Source organism: Rhineura floridana, chromosome 3 (assembly GCF_030035675.1).
Source record: "Rhineura floridana isolate rRhiFlo1 chromosome 3, rRhiFlo1.hap2, whole genome shotgun sequence".
Taxonomy (NCBI): Eukaryota; Metazoa; Chordata; class Lepidosauria; order Squamata; family Rhineuridae; genus Rhineura; species Rhineura floridana.
Window position 1 is genome coordinate 36,918,989 of NC_084482.1, and position 20,581 is coordinate 36,939,569.

A 20,581-nucleotide genomic window follows, 5' to 3' on the forward strand; every position below is an offset into this window, starting at 1 on the left:
AACTCAGCACCCTCCTAGAATTTGCATTAGGATATGTAAAAGAAGGCTTGTCTCATCTGTGCCCCAAGCTGGAGACAGGTTCAAAAAGTTACATTTGCTATTAGGATTTGCCACCAAAATTTCCCCATAAGTGACATTCAGCGTGGGTGTGGGTGTTCCTCCTCAGGAAAAACATCTGAGAAATTACAAGGGAGGACAATGTCTTTGAGAACACTCACAAAATGTTTCAAGGGGGTGGTGATGATTGATTCTGCACATCCCTTAGGTTCAGTAGGAGTTGACGAGGCTGTGCAGGTGGGGCTGCATTGCTCTCCCAGCTTCCCAACACCACACATTGCTGCCAGTTACCGACAGGGAGAGGGGGGAGGGGCAAGGCAGTAGGAAGCAGGTCCCACACCGGAAGCATTGGATTGGCTCTGCTGCTGTGCCATGCTGTACTGAGCTTCCCGTTGCCTTCCATCTCTAATGCCCTAGCATCTCCAAACAAAGAATTTCTAGTAGTTGGGAAGGGAAGGACCTCTCCCTAAAAACCATTGACCGTAGGGGTAAGCCATACAGGCCTAGGTGGATCATTGGTTTTGATTTGCAATGCAAGGGTTAATTCAACTCATTCTTCTCTGAGTGACCACATACTCTTCCTGCTACTCCTCTGGATCCTTTAGAGCAGGGTTGGCTAATATATTGCCCTCCCGGTGTTTGTTAGATTACAACTCCCATCATCCCTGTCTTCATGCTTGCCATGGCTGATGGGCTTTGAGTCCAACCACATCTGGAGGGCACCATGTTGGTTACCCCTGCTTGATAGTATGTCTGCTTCAGCATTCCTGTATTGTGCTTTTGCTCTCAGTCAAGGACATAGTTCTGGAGAGATTTAAAAACAGAAACTTGAAGCAGCTGACATAAAGCATTGCAGGGAGCCAATCCAAATGCAAGCAGGGTGATGACGAGATTATAGTAACAAAAGGGGATAATGAGAACAGCATGGAGACCTGAAGGCTGCAGACTTGTGCTAGATGGAAGACGGAGTAATATTTTGTTTGGAAGTACTCATTTTTAACATGAGGATGACTGAGTAGAAGTAAAGAAGTGGGTGGAGTGAGGGAGCCTTGCATTTTTGAAAAGGTGCATAAATACAGGTGGTTGGTTTTTTTTAAAAAAACTGGTGAAAATAAGGTGTGCTAATTTAACAGCAAGGCTCAAACATGAGTTTTGTGTAACCAATTTGCACTGCTGTTTGTTTTTAAAAGCCGCTACTTACCTTGGCGACTTCAGCGACACATGCTGATTGCTAGACCCAGAATACAGAAATCCTCATTTAAAGTATGTAGCCACCCTCCTGCTCAGCCAGAAAGTGAAGCGTCAGACGGAAACTCATGACAGCAAAAACATTCAGTGCTCTGGAAGACAAAGCTATCCTTTTCCATATATGGGAGGCAACTCAGTTTTGCTGCAACCTTAATTCACCCAGCAGTGCCAGGCTGACAGTCCCTTTGCTGGGGGATCAATATATTGGGTGGGGAGAGATACTCAGGCATGGGGCTGTTGAAAAATGAGACTTGGTGTTTCGGGTGAGAGCCCAGGTCCTGGTTCTCTGAAATGCCAAGAACTACATCTTCACTCCCTGACTAGCTCAATTTCTGGCCAAGCTAACAATAAATAATAACTGCATCACTAAAATGCATTTACTCCGAGGCTGTTTTTGCTTTGCTTTGGTGGTAGTTTTTTTCCTTTGCACCAGACAGGAAACCTTGACTAAAAGGAAGTGTTATTGGAGGCTTTTTACGTTTACTGTAAGGAGCTCAGGACAGCACACATGGCTCTTCCCCTCCCCTTTTTTCCAGGCAACAAACTTGTTGTGGCATAGTTCCAGGGCCTGCTCTGAAGCACGTCAGAAGAACAAGGGGGCTTAGGATCCTGTGGATCCACGGCCTTCCCCAACACACCTCCAGAATGCCATGATTTGGCCCCCCACTGACGGAGAAAGAGCAAAAGTGGTCAGTCTTGCCACCACCACAACAGAGAGGGGGGACCTCCTGCAGCAGAGGTGCCATTATGCCGATGGGACTTCCTTTCTATCAGCAGAGCAGCAAGTCTGCCAATTATGATGATGTAGCATCCAGCGAAACAGTTCCACTAATGCAAGGCTTTTTAGCTGCACAATGGAACTTCCATGCTTTCTCCTCTCCTTGTTCTGGGGTTCTCTGGAGCAGATTTACAGGGTGCACAGGGGGGATGCAGGAACAGAAGAGAGCAGGGAAGTGTCATTGTGCAGCTAAAAGTCCTTGTGCTAGCAGAACTGTTTGGTTGGATGCCTGTTGTTGTTGTTGTTGTTGTTGTTGTTATTAGAGTTGTTACCCAGGCATCCCCATAAGCTCCAAAGGCAGGTTACCACAATATAAACATACAATATTAATATGCCTGCTAAACTGCCCTCCCAGGGAGCATAGGATTGCTCTCTCAGTGTCATTTCTCCTACATCCCATCCCCTTGAAGGTTGCTGATGCTTACTGATTGTTTAATAAAAGATTTATAACCTGCATTTCATGGCAAAAGCCCCCAACCTAAAATACGGCTTACAGAAATCTTTAAAAACAGGACACAATAAATATAAAATATATTAAGTCTGCACCCACTTATTCAGGCAATCTCTGGGTCAAAGTGTCAGTTAAGGAATTGTCAGCATCCACTATTTATTGCTCCCTCTGCTGGATAAGCAGATGCACACTTCCAAGAAACAAAGCCAAATTTTTGTTATTTTTCCATAATGCAGAAGTGGCTCTAATGTTTGGCTAACATGAAGCCTTTCAGTAATTAATTTGTCTTCTCCCGTTGTCGTCTATTCAGACTGCTCCATCAGCCAAATGGGAGTGAATGGGATGTACGATTCTGGATGTGTGTGAAGGGATTGTACACTCTTCAGTACCCATTGCCGCTCACTTGTTACAAAACAGCTCATGAAGTCACTTCTGTGTTTGGGCAACTTGCATGGTGTTTGGTGATGCCAAAGGACAGATCCACCACCAAATCCATAGCTTTGACAGCTTGCACTGCTGATGACAGAAGGTGGGGTACCTCCAAACTAGTGCAACTGAAGGACTCCAGGATTGGGCCTTTTTAGGGGGTTCATAGGGCTTTGGATCCAACATTTTGGTCCTTTCTGCCAGCTACCCCTGGCAATAGCTTCCTGGGCAACTGCGGGAATCTGGGACCTCTGCAGCAGTGAAACCTCCTCCAACTGGTGGTGTTCCTCTCTGTTGATGGAGTCTGGTGGTGTCATGATAACATACCAATCCAACACTACCACCTCAACCATTGACATGCAGGGGTTAGGACTGGTTTTTTAGTGAACTGCTATAATAACATAGTGGATCTTGTATTTGAAGAAGAGAAGTCAAGATGCATTGGGCATGTGAAATACTGCAATAAACTTCCTATGTTCTGATCATCTTTTCTTTTCTTTTTCTTTCATTGAGTCAGCCTTTCATTTCCAAAATTCATCCCTCCATTCTTTTAAAATCATGTTTTGAACAGACTTCTCATTCCTTTAAAATAGTTGTTGAATACTGCTGCATTTGACTCCTTGGTTATTCGCTGGCTGTGATTGCCATGCCATTTAAGCCACTGTAGTAGCACCTCCTCTAGTTTAGGTCCCTTGATGTAGGTCCATTGTCTTTCTTGATGACCTCCAGCTCATGATGGGTTTGGAAGACTTTACGGGATTCCAGACTCATTATTTCTCTGCAATTATGACATAAATGCCAATATTTTATGGAATCCCCCTTTTCCCTTTCCTTTCCAACAACTCAGTTTTTAGACAGTTGCCTAAAATTTACTAAAACATAGCTAGCACTGACTCTTGATAATCCCACAATTGTTAAGCTTTGCGACTCCCTTGCCTTGATGACAAAGAATGGCCCTCAAATTGAAGCCCATTTTCCCCCCAGCACAAGTCTTCTGACAAGACTTCACATTCCTTTTGTTTGACATTAAACAACCTAGGATGGTCTTCTCCCATTTATGCCGGCACAGTAATGGAACTTGTCTGTTTTGGCAGCTTGTATACCTGGCTTTAGTTTTAAGTGATTTAACGCAGCAAAAGTTATAAAGCCCAGAAAATTGTGGTTTACAATGGAAAATGTGACAGGCCATCAAATATAATGACACTTACAGGCATGCTGTAATGAAAGGCGACTATACGCCAGCAAGAGAACCCCCTACAAGATGTTCCGTGAACAGCCTCTAAATTTTCATAGTGGTGGCTGGAGATAGTGCTGTGGCTCTCAATAAAGTCTGCAGTGCTTGTGTTGTTAAAGCCCCTGGGAGCTCAAGGTTAATGGACAAAAGTTAAGGTTTCTTTGGCTTGGGAGTGCTGCTTCTCACATTATGTTTGAAAGGCTGGGTGCACTCTCACAAATTGGAACCCATGTCTAAAGACCTGTGGAAAACCATAATGAAGAATACATATGTCACTCTTGGCCAGCCGTAAGGTATGATCTTTTATGTAATTGGATATCTTCTGGCCCCATCCACATGGATAAGAGATGCCCACCAAACCAGATTCTATAACAGGGGCTTTATAATGAGGGGAGGAACTTGCTTGTGGCCCTCCAGATGTTGTTGGACTCCATCTCCCATCAGCTCCAGCTGGCATGGCCAATGGTCAGGGATGATGGGGGTTGTAATCCAGCAACATCTGGAGGACCGAAGGTTCTCCGTCCCTGTTCTACAAGAAATATAAAAATGGCCAGTCACTGGGGGGGGGGGGATAGGAAGCTGCCACATATGTTGTCAGACTATTTGTCCACCTATCTTAGTACTGTCTTCTGTGGCTGGCAGCCTCAGGCAAGGGTCTCTGACTCCCGCAGTCGCATACAGACATGCAACACATGATTTCTCTGCACTGATTGTCATCAGTTGCAATGCCTTTCAACAGAGTGGTACCGCCTGTGGTACTAAATCTGTGATGACCCATTCCCACATACAGTTCATCACCTGGTGTTGAAGCTGATTGAAGAATATGTATGTGTGAATGAGCCAGACCTGGAGAAAAAAATGTTTTGAATACAGTTAGTAGTTCACACAGGGAAGTTGCCCGTGAGTTTGCTCCTTTGCCATGGTGTCCACCTTTGAAAAATAGTTAGGGCCTATTGTCATCAATCAATAGACAAAGTGTGTCCCAGCAACATTTTATTCTTTGTGAAAATAGTCCTGCTAACTGTGATACTCTCTAGTATCTCCTTTGCAAATAATGAAGAGCAGGAGGATAGACTTGCAATTGTCCACTCTCTCTTTTTGCTTTAAAAGCATCAGTAGTTTCTGGATGTAATGCTCCAGCCAGGGGTTAGGATGGTTCTGCCCTCTTCTGAACTTACTATTGACAAAATGTATTTATTTATTTTTATTTATTAAATTTATTAGTCACCCATCTGGCTGGTTGTTCAGCCACTCTGGGCGACGTACAAAATAAAAACATACGAATACATTAAAACATTAAAAATCTCAACAACAATAATAAAATCTAGCCCACCACAAAAGCCTGCCTGAAGAGCCAGGTTTTCAAGGCCAAGCGGAAGCTCATCATAGAGGGGGCATGGCGGAGATCATGTGGGAGGGAATTCCACAAAGTGGGGGCCACAATTGAAAAAGCTCCCTAGTCCTCACCAGTCTAGCTGTTTTAACTGGTGGGATACAGAGAAGGCCTTTTGAGGATGATCTTGTTGGGCGGCATCGCTACTGATGCTGGAGGCGCTCCTTCAGATAGACTGGGCCAAAACTGTAAAGGGTTTTAAAGGTCAGAACCAACACCTTGAATTGGGCCCGGAAAACAACCGGTAACCAGTGCAACTCCTTTAGCACTGGAGTGATGTGATCTCCCCAGCAGCTGCCTTTAATCAGGCGAGCCGCCGCATTCTGTACCAGTTGCAGTTTCCGGACCGTTTTCATGGGTAACCCCACGTAGAGCACATTACAGTAGTCTAGGCGAGAGGAGATCTTAGGTTTGCAGAATACTTCATCCTAATATCATGTAGCTGGTCTTCTTCAGTTTGGTAGGCTATAACTGGCACCTGTTTAAATTTCAAAATATCCTTCAAAAATGCTTCCAACGCAGTTTTGAAACCAATTGAATTTTGTGGTGTTTGCTGTAATTCTGAGCCAAAAATGGTTCTTATGTTCAACGGGTATGAAGGTGTGTAATTTAGGGATTTGGGAAAAGAGGTGTGAACAGGGGGACAAATGGTCCACACACACGCCTCATTTACTGCCTTTTCCATTCACAATTCCCACTGATGTTGGGCACTGTTCCTTAAGTGCTTTCTAGTCCCTTCCTATCCCCAAAACGGACAGAAAGCATTACTTCCTGCTACTGCCCTTACTATGATTTGGCTTCATAACAATGCCTGTGGCATCCAGGTGTTATAATGAAACCAAATCAGAGTGAGAACAGAAAGTAAGAACATAAGGAGAGCCCTGAATCTGGATCAGGCCAATGGGGGCCCATGTAGTCCAGCATCCTGTTCTCCCAGTGGCCAACCAGATGCCTATATGGGAAGCCCACAAGCAGGATCTGACCACAAGAGCACTCTTCCTTCCTGTGGTTTCCAGCAATGGGTATTTAGAAACATACTGCCTCCCACTATGGAGGCAGAGCATGGCTAGTAGCACCTTGGTCTTATCCTCCATGAACCTGTCTAATCCACTTTTAAAGCCATCCAAGTTGGTGGCCACCACTGCCTCTTGTGCTTCTGTTCCCTCAGGCATTCTTGGAGAAGTAAGGAACTAGGGAACACTATTGAAATAGCACCTAGCCAAAGCAAGGAGACTGAGGTCCTCTATTTCCAGGACCTTGTGAACAGGCAGCAACACCTGTGAAAAAAGTGAAAGGGGTATGGTTTTATCAAACTTCCATCCACCAAATCTACACGTTTCCAGTTGAAATGGTTTTCAAAATAATTATTAGCTTAGCTCTATTTCACTGTGTGTGTATGTGGGTGTGCAGGGGAAATGGGGATGATACTCAATACTTTTATACTATTTTTAGATAAGTGAAACTGTCCTGTTGTGTTCCTTCAAACTGCGATCACCATGAAACATCATCTCCTAAGTACCAATTTGTTTGCTGATTTACAGTCAGTAGATCTATATACTTGCTTAGCTGTCTGCATGACAGAATTCTCTTTTCTATTTGCTAGAGTAAATGCCTTAAATCAGAGCAAATGTTTACTTGGTTTAACTTGTATGCCAAAGCCTTCTTCAACACTTTTATTGATACAGAGGCCTGAGACAAACAAGGGGGAGATAGAATGGCCAAATGCGTATGTTTCTTTATCAGACACTGACGTCTGATTAACCTTCCCCCTGTTTTGATTTGTTTCCTAGTGGAATGGAGCTGTTCAGAAGACTTTTCTCCTTTGGCTGGGGAAATCATCATGGATAATCTTCAGTCTTTGAGGTGCACTATCACTGGCCTCACAATGGTAAATGGCAAGCCATTAATTTAGATTGCCCTGCTCCCCAAACACTAGCAGAACTCCCAGCTTGGAATTTAAGCTGCTTGAAGAGGAGTAACAGCTGAGTGCCATTTCTCCACCAAGAGCTACCAGTCATTAAGCACATTATGTCTGGTATCCAGCATCTGAAAATCACAAAGGAATAGGGAGGCGGCTGTAGGTTGTTTTGTAAGTTGCTGTGTTAGTGGGAGAGATCTGAAAAGAGTGGAATGAAAGCCGCTGTGCCATGGATCATGGGCTAATCTTAGGGCAGATCAAAGGCTTTGGATAAACCCAATCCTGACTCCATGTCTGATGGCTAAAATAACAATTCCATCTCCACTGCTTCACTGGAGAAACAAAAGTCCCTGACCACAGTGGCTTAAAAGGAGAGAGGGGTGTTTTTATAGACATTAAAAGTGGGTGGATGTTAGACAATCTCCCCATGGGCAATCGGGGGGGGGGCATATAGCGATGTCCACATTGTGCACATTTGCCTTCACTTCTGATAGTCCTTCACAAGCAGCTGAATGTAGATTTTATCATTAGTAGCAGAACTGTTTTGTTTAAAAAATGCAGCAATATTTACAGCTGAAAAAAAATCTGTTACATTCTCCTGTCCCAAAATTGTTTGCAATCAATCAATCTAAATTGACTTTTAATCTCCACATTGAACATGTTGGGGTCTGAAACTTAGGTTTTAGAAGTGTATTCAATTTTTATTTTTATTTGTGCAAAAGCTACTCTCACTTTGAACAAATACTCTGGTGGAGACATTCATGAGTCCAGACACTATTTCCCAGAGATCATCTTCCAGCTTCATGTCCATGGGAGGCAGCAGTTGTAACTCCCAGTGGTCTCTGCAATTATCCTTGTTAAAAAGAATATCTTTAGTGCCCCCACCATCACAAATGAATTCATTGAATTGCTCCTCCCCCCCCCAAGCCCCTGATACCTGCAAGACTGCCCCCCTTGCCAATGAATGCACAGGGTCGAGGATTCTTGCTTTCTCCCTTCCTCTGCATCTACATAGAGTCCTTGTATGTCAAATGTTAATTCACCTAATCTCACAACAGTCATCAAATGTAGGCGGAGGATAGAGGAGACCCCACTCAAGATTTCTTGAGTCTTGGGAGGTACCAGAAATATTCTATTTGGGAGTCAGACTCCAGACAGCAGAACAATTTTTATAATATATGCTATTTATTCATATTTTGCACACTACGACTAATAAAATGCATCTTAGGTGGCCTTAGCATCATTGCTAAGAAAACAGAAAACTAGAAATATGTATCAGCAAGAAAGAAGTTGCTGGATATCCATTTAACATCAAAGTATAAGACTTTGAAGGCACATCTTAGTTAAAACAAGTTACAATAGATGGACTGAGTTAAACTCTTAAGTCGTATTACAGAGCCAAAGTTACAAAGTACATGGAAATATATGTCATGATACTTCACCCATCAGACGTCAGATGGAATAGATGGACGGTTCTCCTGCTTTCTTCGACCCTCACTCCAGCAGAGTGGAGGGTAATGAGTGTTATAAAACCTGGCCTTGTATACATTTTCTTATCAAAGGGAAGGCGTGTTCCCATGGCCTTATCTGCTACTGCCTCTTGCTGTGTCTCCTCACTGCGCCTCTTTATGCAACCTCTTCAGGCTCTTCATCAAGTCATTAACCAGACACTTCTAATGGGACTTCTGTCCTCGCCCTGGGTTTCTACTGGAAGGAAGGGCAGGATATAAACAAACTAGTTTGCTTAACTTCACCATATAAGGAACTTCCTTGTTGATACAGCCGGAGTGTTGGCTGACTGCCTAGACTTCCTTATCACTTTGCACTCTGCTTCATAGTAAAACATTGCTTTGTTTACAAGGAAGGGCATCCAGAAGTCCATTTTTAAAAGAATATTTTTCCTCCATGCAACCTGTGCATTAAAAAGCTATAAGCTAAACAATATAAGCAAATGTAAATGATTTCAGCACATATTATGCACAGTTTAAGCCAGTATCTGGGCTGGCCCATTACAACTGGAAGGTTCCATCAGTGGCACCAGTAGGGGATTATCTCCCAATGCAAATGCTAGCTTCAGAAAAGGGATTTTCCTCAGGGGAGGAAAGAGTTAAATTTCCTCTCCATTCCTCCTGTGGTCCTCTTAAATATCAGCCTCCCTCTCCAATCTGATGTGATTAGTTAAGACTCACCTATGCGATCCTAACCACCACTCTGTGTTTCAGGAGGGGGTTTGGATAAAATGGAGGTCTGCTGAGCTCTATCAACCTCCACTGACAAGGAGAACTTTGCTACTGCAGAGGCCCCTGCTACGCCCAGCAGGGTGAGAAGGCTACTGCCAGCAGTTGCTGTGAAAAAGTCCTGAAATGGGGCACTCTGGAAGTTGGGTGGGACACCAGTGGTCTCAGATCTGCTGGATCCAAAGCCTCGTGGGTCCCTCAGCTGCACCATCCTGGAGCTGGCACAACAAAAAAGGAAAGATCTTACAAAACAAGAAAGGAAAGATCTTGCACACACCTTCCACCCTGCCCAGTGTGAGTGATGAGGCTTAGAATGTGGTGGCCACTTCACTCCTCCCCACTTGCTCCCTGGCCAGGGGTTTTGGATTGCTTTGTCATGTCATGTCTAGTTTTGGCCTTAGTCTGATCTAGCAGAAGGCAGCTGTCACTGCTGACCTAAAAGACTGTGCCTGTAGTCCTACACACTTGTCTAGAAGCAAGTCGCGTTAGCTTCAGTAGGATTGTACAGCCACTCTTGTAGCCAGCGTGGATTTGTCGCATTCCACAATGTTAAATGAAAAATACCCCCCATGCCATTCTGAGGCTTTCCATAAGCTCATTTCAAAACAAAACCTTACAAAACATATAGTCCTGAACTCAGAAATGCTTGCTTAACAACCCTCTAAATTTTCATGGCGATACACAAGACAGTAAGAGAGAATAGAGAGTTCGAAGTGTAAAAAGAAAGTTAAAAAAAACCAGACCCCTTTTGGATTTCTCATAATTGGAGTTCTCATAATTTGTTGAAATTTATTAAAAATCAGCCATGTTCACAGAGTACCTGTAATCCTATTACTGACCTTGCCCCATACTCTGACCTTCATGTTCTGCAGTTTAAAAGGATAAAAAATAACTGGCCGGTTTTTAATTAATTTAATACATTTTGCATTGAAGTCAATGATAATGTCAGGCCCAACTGTCAGTATTCTAAAAGCCAGACTCACAGCTGCTTGGCTTGGTGAATCAGGGGGCCACACCCACACCAGACCTTTATTTCACTTTAGACAATCATGGCTTCCCAAAAGAATCCTGGGAAGTGTAGTTTGTGAAGGGCGTTGAGTGGAGACTCCTATTCCTCTGACAGAGTTCCAGTGTTGCTACCACTCAACATATGCTTAGAAGCACATGTTACGAAATCCTTCCAAGTTACAAAGGAAGTGGATTGGACTGTGAAAATGGGAGGTGAAATATATTCTAGCAAAATTCTAAGTGTGCTCTGTTTTTAATTGACCATCCTTAAATGAAGTGGTTTAAACATAGGAGGCTGAAAACATGCATCCTCTTTTTTCCAACAGCTAGAATCATTGCTGAAGTAACAATATCGTAATCAGTCTGATTTTACATCAAACTACACCTTCAGATTCAACTGTTAATGCACCCAAAATAGAAATAGAACATAACCTCCAATTTGAAACATAAAAGGCTGTCTTCACCATCATATGACATTGACCCATAAAAAGGCTGTAATAAAAATAAATTTGACACAGATTTCTAGGATGAATAATGAGGGAAATAAAATTTTCTAGATTAAATTCTCTGTAGACACATTAGTAACACAGGAAAGACGCAAAGTTAGAACACCAACAAGTATACAAAACTATAATTCTCCATCTTTGGAGATGGCAGGTGTTGCCACCACTCACCATATGCTCAGAGGCACATGTTACCAATTCTTCCAAGCTACACAGGAAGTGGATTGGACTGTGAAAGACCAACCCAAATGGTGTTTGCATTTTGACCAGTTTGTAGGGCAGTCCAATATCTCAGAGAGGAGGTCAGGTCTCCTGCTCCCCTGGTGCATTCACTATAGCTGCCCAATTTCCCTGCTTTTTAAAGTTTGATAGAAATAGCTGTGGGCTATAGGTACGTTCTTAAGCCGCAAGGTTTTTTTGCCTATTACTGAATTTACTTACAGATAGTCAGCTTGGTCAGTTGGCTGATTTCAGGAGCTCTTCAGTGAGAGCCAATTTAGATGCAGTTTCAGCAATTTATGTAATGTATAAGAACAATAAAATCTTCCCAGTGCTGGCCAATCTGAATTACTTCTCAGAGTTCAAAAGATACAGTCTGCAATACTGTGTAAGGGATAGGATGAAACCAGCTGTAAATGTCAGAAAAGGCAATCTCGCTGTGACAATACATAAATAAAACAAGTGGTCAAGCCATATTTGCAATGCTTTTTTGGTAAAAATAAACGAGGTGCCAGTACTCATACTTTGATAAAAGTTCTGTGAGTGCCATGGGCAGCAAACAAAGAGGTGCTAGTACTCTAGTGCGTACTGTCACAAAAAAAACACTCTATATTTGTAATCTCTAATGTGTCATGCCTCTTCTTCCTTAGTTTGTTTGTTTTGGGATAATCTTTGTGTTTCTGAATTGTTCCACTGAGGACAGCGAAGCCAAAGAAGAAAAACATCCCCTAGAGTTCTTGCCAATATTTGACACTGGCGTGAACTTATTAGCATTGTTTTAGTGCTATTTAGCACTCTTTTGCTTCTTTGGCTGCTGTTTCTTCTCAGTAATATTTTCCTTTTTTTGCCCTCACTGCCCAGTGTCCTCAGGCTTCTTTGCCCTCATTGCTACTTAATGTGATTGGCTGTGGTGACCTGAATGGTTTGCTTACTGATGTCACAACACTACACCTGGTGTGATATCATCACAGACGGCCATCAGCAAAATCACACAATCTGAAATTGGTTGAGCTGCCTCAAATATGCGAATTTCAATGTGGCTGTCAGTATCAGAACATCTGGCACAACCCTGATATAAGCAGGTTAAAAGAAAAGCCCTTGGATCATTGGTTCACTTCATTGCCAGAGGTTAGCTGCATGACTTTGGGACACTAATTTTGGCTGTGCTCATAAACTTGGGATCTTCTGTTTTATTTCGTTATTACAGGGCCGCAGTTATTATGTCCGAGTTTATGCTTATAACATGAAAGGCTGGGGGCAGCCTCAGACTTCCACACCTCTCTGCACTTCTCCTTCTAGTAGGTCAAAGGTTTTCATCTCTTTCAACATTGACTGTTCGTATTATTTGACCAGCATTCACTCTCTCATTATTTTTTAAAGTGAGTTGTGAAAAGTTAGCTTGGTCAAGATAAAATGACCATAGCAGGGGAAAAAATACATCTTTAGAGAACAAGTTAATCTATGTGCTCTAAGCCTTCCAATTACTCTTGTGTTTGGCTACCTGTGAAAAGTGTGATCATTCAAACCACTGCACAGAAAAATAGGAATCTGTCTTACACCGAGTCAAAACATTGGTCCATCTAGCTCATGACTGCCTATATTGATTGAAAGAGGCTCTCCAGGTTTTCACACAGTCTTTCCCAGCCCTATCTGGAGATGCCTGGGATTGAACTTGTGACAGTCTGTGTGCAAAGCAAATGTTCTAACACTGAGCCATTGTTCTTCTCATACCATGTTGTGTATAAGATTATTTATTGATTCATTTATGTATGCGATGCCATTGATAAACATGGCCCTTTCACTTGTACAGTTGACAGAAAAAAAGAGCACTTGCTACTGAGATCTCAAGGAGCTTGAGATCTAAATTTCAACAGTACAAACAACAGAGGGAGTGTAGGTTGAGGAGGAAAGCAAGAGGTGAGGGTAATGGGATTAATACGAATAGATTAGATGCAATTCCACGTACTTAGAGTTCATTTTAGCTGGATATGAAAAAAAATAAGAGGTTAAACCAAAAACTTCAAAAACATTAACAAAATGTGCCATGCTGTGAGCCAGTTCAGGTGGTCTGGTCATATCTTATTAATTTATTTATTGTACTTATATACCACCCCATAGCCAAAGCTCTCTGGGCGGTTTACAGTAACTAAAAACATTAAAACAAATATACAAATTTAAAAACACAACTTTTACAAACAAACACATGCTAAAATGCCTGGGCCGCGTTCCTCTTTCCTGGCAAGTCCTCCTCACAACGCCATATCTCCCTCTACCCATCACCACACTAATTGGGGGCCCCTCAAATCTCCCCACTTGGCTCTGAGTCCTCTCTCCCAGGCACATGACTCAAGGCCCACAAAAAGGCAGGTAAAGCAGGAGCCACCTCAGCCAGCCAGCTTATGTATCCTCTCCAGAGAAGGAACATGTGTAAAAAATCAGCAACAGCTGGCTGAGTACCTGGGGCCTGGTCCTGCAAGGCATGGCACCTGCCAAACAGAAGTCCAACAAGGAGAGGGTGGTGGTGGTGGTGGTGGTGGTGGTGGTAGCCGAGCAGCAAGCAAGCAAGCAGGCAGGCAGGCAGGCAGGCAGGCAGGCAGATAGGCAGCAGCAGCAGCAAACGGCTCTCCTACCCTGGATGGTGGTGTTCCCCTTCCTCCTGCAGGCTCTGGGTCTTGGCTTAACAAGTTGAGATATGAACAAGCCTTTTGTCTATGCATGCAGATCCTTTGCTCCTCCCTTCATATGAATCACCATTAAAACCATGAAGCCTCTGATTAACCATCATTTTCCATTTCATCTGAACTGGGCAGCTGTGTTTACCAGCTTTGGAACAAGCCAGAACCCCAAACCATGGTTTGAAGTTTATTTATTGATTACATTTAAATCCCACTCTTCTTTCTAGTAGGAACCCAGGGTGGATCCTGGTTTGTTCCAAAGGTGTTAATAATCATCTCCCAGGTCAAACAAAATGAGAATATATGGTTAATTAAAGAGTTCCTGGTTTAATTGCAGCTCTTACAAAGGGGCTACACGTGGGCCAAAGGCTCATTCATGATTTGTTAAGCTGAAATACAATCATCTGAACCAGACAAGGTTAGAAGCTGAAAACCAATTCTACAATGCACAGAGAAGCATTGCATGCATACTAAATTTTACATGTTTGCAATCCATTCATTAACAGTATTTCATAGCATTCCAAATGCCACTTGGGGGAAAAAAATCAAAATATAAGCAAACTGCTTTGGGGCTCTTCATTTTTGCATGGGCAATCTTTCTTTCTTGCCCTGACATAATAGCTTCCTATGTTTAGTCATTTTTCAATGTAATAAAAATCCCTGCTAAAATTGACTCTCCCCATGCTGGCTCCATACAGATTACTGTGCTATAATGTGTTCATTTTATCATATTATTTTCTGCTTTCATTAGGATATTAGAATAATTTCATACGCTTGAGAGGCTAACAAGAACAAAGGAAAGGAGCTGCATTGACACTTGATAATTGAGAAATGTTTGTTTCTCATAAATGTTCTGCAACACATGCTGCTCAGATGCCATGAAAGCAATTCCATTGTGTTTGAGAAGGACGGGGCAACACAGCTTTGGGTCCCAACTCTGCTCCAGGTTTCACTGTTCCATTCACTTCAAAGGGTTTCTTATCCGACATTGTGGGTTGGTCAGTGTGCATTCTGCCTATCCAGCAGAGAATTTAACATTCAGCATGTTTTGACACAGGTGGGAAGGAGAAAAACGAATGAGTAACCTTGTGTTGTAAGTCTGCCTTGGATGCTCACTGCTTGTCAAGAAAGAGCCCCTGGGCTGAAATGTTCAGGCCCAGTTTGTTTCCCTGTGCCTCAGCCCCATTTGTTGGATGTAAATCAGCCTGATTGGCTGCTGGACTATCTAGCAAGCCCCTGGGAAATCCAAGTAAGCTTTCAGTCAGGAATCAAAGCTGCCTCTGCTATGGAGTTGGTATCGGTGTAGAGCTCCAGGCAGTTTAATCTGCTGTAGTGCAGCAAAGCTGCCCTTCCAAAACCAGCTTCACTATAGCTTATCAAGAGAAGGTGGAGCAGGGAGGTGGCAAAGGAGGGGCTGCACAGATGCACCAGCAGAGCCAATCTGGGGGTCCCTGGTGGAGTATCCTCCAGACATGCCTGCAGCTGGCCAATTAAGCCAGTTGATGTTTCTGTAGCATGGGCAGCCGCTAACTAGTGATGACAACTCTGTAAAGGCCTACTGGATCATTGTCTAAGAAACATGGGAAAGAAGAACAGTGGTGAGCTGGTGGGTGGAACATTTGGGGGACCGGAGTCTGAAATATCACTGGAGATCCTTGTACCCATAGCTACCAAAAGCACTGCTTGTGCTGAAGCTGGCCCCCTGTTGAGTACAATCTACATGAAAATTATCTCTGTAGTATACAGCCACAACAATAGCATATACTACAGCCAGCATGGATTTTTCACATTCCGCAATGTTAAATTGAAAATACCCCCATGCCATTCTGAGGCTTCCCATAAGCTCATTTCAAAACAAAACCTTACAAAACATATAGTCCTGAACTCAGAAATGCTTACTTAACAACCCTCTAAATTTTCATGGCGATACACAAAACAGTCAGAGAGAATATAGAGTTCAAAGTCTAAAAAGAGAGAGAGAAAAAACCAGACCCCTTTGGGACTTTTTTCTCTGAGTTCTCATAATCTGTTGAAATTCATTAAAAATCAGCCATGTTCACAGAGTACCTGTAATCCTATTACTGACCTTGCTCCATACTCTGGCCTTCATCTTCTGCAGTTTAAAAGTTAAAAAAAAATGCCTGGCTGATTTTTAATTAATTTAATTTTTTTTGCATTGAACTGAATGATAGTGTCTGGCATGCTAAGAACCAACTGTCAGTGTTCTAAATGCCAGACTCACAGCTGCTTGGCTTGGCTAATCAGGGGGCCACACCCACACATCAGTCGATTTCACTTGAGACTGTCATGGCTTCCCTCAGAGAATCCTGGGAAGTGTAGTTTGTGAAGGGTGCTGAGAGGAGACTCCTATTCCACTGACAGAGCTCCAGTGGCCAGACTGGTTTATAAGTCAGCCAATCTGATTGAAGGTCTGTGAGGGGAACAGAGTGTCTCCTAGCAACTCTCAGCACCCTTCACTAACTACACTTCCCAGGATTCTTTGAGAGAAGCCATGACTGTCCAAAGTGAAATAAAGGCCTGGTATGGATGTGGCCAGGGTGGCTTGGGTTTAAATTGTGCCTGCTGTAGAATAAAAAGGTGGCGAAAACTCAGAAAAGCAATGATACTGTTCACAATGTTTTCTTTTTGGAAAGGAAAGGGGCTTCCCCTCTGCTCAGTGGCCACCACTCACCATATGCTCAGAGGCACATGTTACCAAATTCTTCCAAGCTACACAGGAAATGGGTTGGACTGTGAAAGACCAACCCAAATTGTGTTTGCATTTTGACAAATTTGTAGGGCAGTACAATATCTCAGAGAGGAGGTCAGATCTCCTGCTCCCCTGGTGCATTCACTATAGTTGTATCTGTGGGTTATAGGTACATTCTTAAACTGCAAGGTTTTTTGCCTATTAGTGCATAGCAAACATATGCATGAAGGGGTCTCTATTCATTTCAGTGGAGTTTGTGTAAGAACAGGTTCTGACAACTTGGGCTTGAACGTGTTAAAATTTAGACTGTTAGCAGAACCTCTGGTATTTATTTGTTAAGAGATTTCTATGCTGCTTTTCACAAAATATATCAAAGTGTTGTAGTACTACTTAAAACAATAAACTACATAAGAAATGTGTACATCATATAGGAGACCAAAAATAAGTTTTCAATTGCCTGCAGAAATACATCAGTGAAGGTACCCACTGGATCTCCAAGAGGAGACTGTTCGATAACATTGGTGCCACTGCAGACAATGCCCTCTTCATGGCTGATGGCAGATGAATCAAAGGCAGGTAGTGGCACCACCAAGCAGGGCTCCTCTGAAGATCTTAGCAAACAGGCAAGTTAATATGGGAAAGGTGCTATCTTAGGTAACTGGGTCCCAAGTTGTTTAGCACCTTATTGTAAGTCAATAGTAAATAGCACTTGATAGCAAATTGGCAACCAATGCAGTTTCTTCATGAGAGGTGTGTCCTATTCTTGTGATAGGGAGCACCAGTTAGCAGCCTAGCCACAGCATTCTGCACTGGTCACAGTTTCTGAACCAAGCCCAACACACAGCACATTATATTATCCATTGTCGAGGTCACCATCCTGTGAGTCACTGTGGTCAAGCTATCCCAATCCAGGAACATTTGTAGCTTGTGTACCAGCTGAAACTAGTAAAAGGTGCTCCTAGTCATTGCAGTCCCCTGAGTCTTCAATTCCAGCAATGGCTCTAGGAGCACCTCCAAGGAAGAATGCAACCCTACATCTAATTCCCAGTTCTGAGAACTAGGGTGGTTTATGACAGATGCTATTGTTGAAGAAGCTGACAGCAATGCTGTCAGGAGTCTAGACCAAAAGGCTACACTCCTAGCCAGAGCTTGGAAAAGTTACTTTTTTGAACTACAACTCCCATCAGCCCAATCCAGTGGCCATGCTGGCTGGGGCTGATGGGAATTGTAGTTCAAAAAAGTAACTTTTCCAAGCTCTGCTCCTAGCAGGGCACCCATGGCAGAATGGTCAAAGCTGAGACACCAGACTAAGATGCATCCCAACTCAGAGAAAGGCAATGGTAAACCACCTCTGAATACCTCTTACCATGAAAACCCTATGAACAGAGTATCCAAAATTCAACACGAGATAGTGCTGGAAGATGAGACCCCCGGGTTAAAAGGCACTCACCGAGCTACTGGGGAAGGACAAAGGACAAATACGAGCAGTGCTGTGACTAATGACACAGCTGGGTCAAAGCCAAAAGGAATCTGATGCACACAGATACAAAAGGAGAGTCCAGAGTTGTATGACGCACACAATAGGAATGTGAGAAGCATGAACCAGGTTAAAAACTGTCAAGCAAGAAATGGAACATATCAACATTACAATACTTGACGTGAGTGAATTAAAATGGACGGCAATGGGACATTTTCAATCAGGCAACTACAAAATATTTTATGCAGGAAATGAGAAATTAAGAAGAAACAGGGTTGCTTTAATAGAGAGAAGTGATGTAGCAAAAACATTTAAGAGCTATAACACAAGGTTTGAGTAAGTTATATCAATGAGATTTAATGGGAAAGCTATTAACATAACCAAATCCGGCGGCAAGTGCAGAAAAAGGAATTGGAGAGATTTTAAACAGAAGTACAGGAACAAATTGATCACACACCAAAACAAGATGTGCTGATAATCATGGGGGATTGGAATGCAAAAGTAGGGAACAGAGAAGAACTAGGAATTGTGGGGAAATGGGGCTTAGGAGATAGAAATGAAGCAGGAGAAAGACTTACCGAATTCTGTGAAGCCAATAATTTGTTTCTTGCATTACTAGTACATTGTCCATTAAGGCTTACTTCCTAGCAAGGGTGTTTGGTTAGGTTTGGTTTGTTTATTTATGTGGCCATAACAAAAAATAAACACAAAAAATATATAAACATTTTTTTAAAAAAAAACTTCTCAAAGTATTTTCTTTTAAAATCATAACTTTTTTGGTACATTTTGATATCTCTTGAAAAGAAACATTAAAATGTGGTAGCAGCACAATCTGATCCTCTCCTAGAATTAGCTTTCTCCTCATTCAGTGCTAGCTGTTGGTCTACACATTACTTGTATCACTCTAAGAAGCTGGAAACAGCTTTACCATGCAGCTTTCCCAAGCCACCAACATAAAATGTAATGCAACGTGATATTTATGCCTGCCAGGAAGTGTTTGCACACTAGTTTTCAACTACTGCCAAGCATCAAGCACAGAACAACCTACTACATGTTGGTGGCCATTGTGGAAAACCGACTAAGCAAAAGCCATTTCCAGCTTCCTCTTCATGTTAAAGGTGTTTAGACCAGTCTTAAAACAGCAAATACAACAATGAATGAAATACTGAAAATAGCCTATCATATGTCAAAAGCTATATTTGTTTTATTTAAATGACGAAAAGTGTATTTTAGTTATGTATGGCAATGAGAAATTGTTTTCTCATTTCATTATATAAACTTATTCATTCATGCTTAGGATCGTAAGTTCACAGAAACATTTTCTGCTTTCATACAGTATTTAAATCCATCAACTTTTCTTGGCAAAGCTCTCCATTTTTGTAATAGCTTCCCAATGCTTATAATGAGGTTTTTCATCCAGATAAGGTTGTGGACCAACATTATGTTTTACACAACTCAGAACAGATGATATGTGAAAAGACAGACTAGCTGTGGTGTCATCTTGAGTCCCTTGTTAGTAGCAAACGGGAGGAGTGCTGGGGAAAGGGCTGTTTAATTTTCCTGGAATGTCAGGCCCTTCCTATGGAATATTGGCTTGTGAGCTTGCAACGTAAACTTAACACTGCATGGTCCATTTGCAAACAGTCAGCCAGTTGGTAGCTCTGAATACATTCACATACCCCGTGCCAGCTAAGTAGAGCCAATCTGCCGGGCTTTCGGATGGGTCTGTCAATAAGCAAACATGCCAGAAGCATGCTACTATTTACAGAGCTGTGGTGGGCTATTAGCTTTATTCTTTCAAATCAAAAGAAGTGTGAAAATAGCAACCAAACGTAGCGCAAGAGAGAGTGAGAGAGGCACTGTTTGGCCACTGTGAGAACCGGATGCTTGACTAGATGGGCCATTGGCCTCATCCAGCAGGCTCTTCTTATGTTCTTATGCTATGATGAGTGCCGTAAACTTGAACAAACCGTTCACTCTCCCGTTGTTGACTGAGTCAGCAGGGAATGGAGGGCGTTGCTGGACTATTGTTCATTTTATTTTATTTATTTATTGTATTTGTACCCCACTCTTCAGCCAAAAAGGCCCCCAGAGTGGCTTGCATACAATCCATTAATGCAAGACAGGCTTACGATCTAACATCCAAGTAGTAGTTGGTGGTATTCAACAAGAAGGTGCCAGCAGATTCTCCCAGAAATAAGAGACATTTGGCTCAATACCTTCTCTTGTCAATATGGTTACCAAGCA

At 42.6% G+C, this 20,581-nt stretch overlaps 1 protein-coding gene across 1 annotated transcript in view; it reads left to right on the forward strand.

Moving 5' to 3' along the window:
• ANKFN1 (ankyrin repeat and fibronectin type III domain containing 1) overlaps positions 1 to 20,581 on the forward strand; it is a 275,663-nt gene that overhangs the window by 168,581 nt on the left and 86,501 nt on the right. Inside the window, exons 7-8 of the mRNA XM_061615322.1 lie at positions 7,378 to 7,475; positions 12,680 to 12,770. Coding sequence (XP_061471306.1) covers positions 7,378 to 7,475; positions 12,680 to 12,770 — 189 coding nt within the window. The remainder of the gene's footprint in view (positions 1 to 7,377; positions 7,476 to 12,679; positions 12,771 to 20,581) is intronic.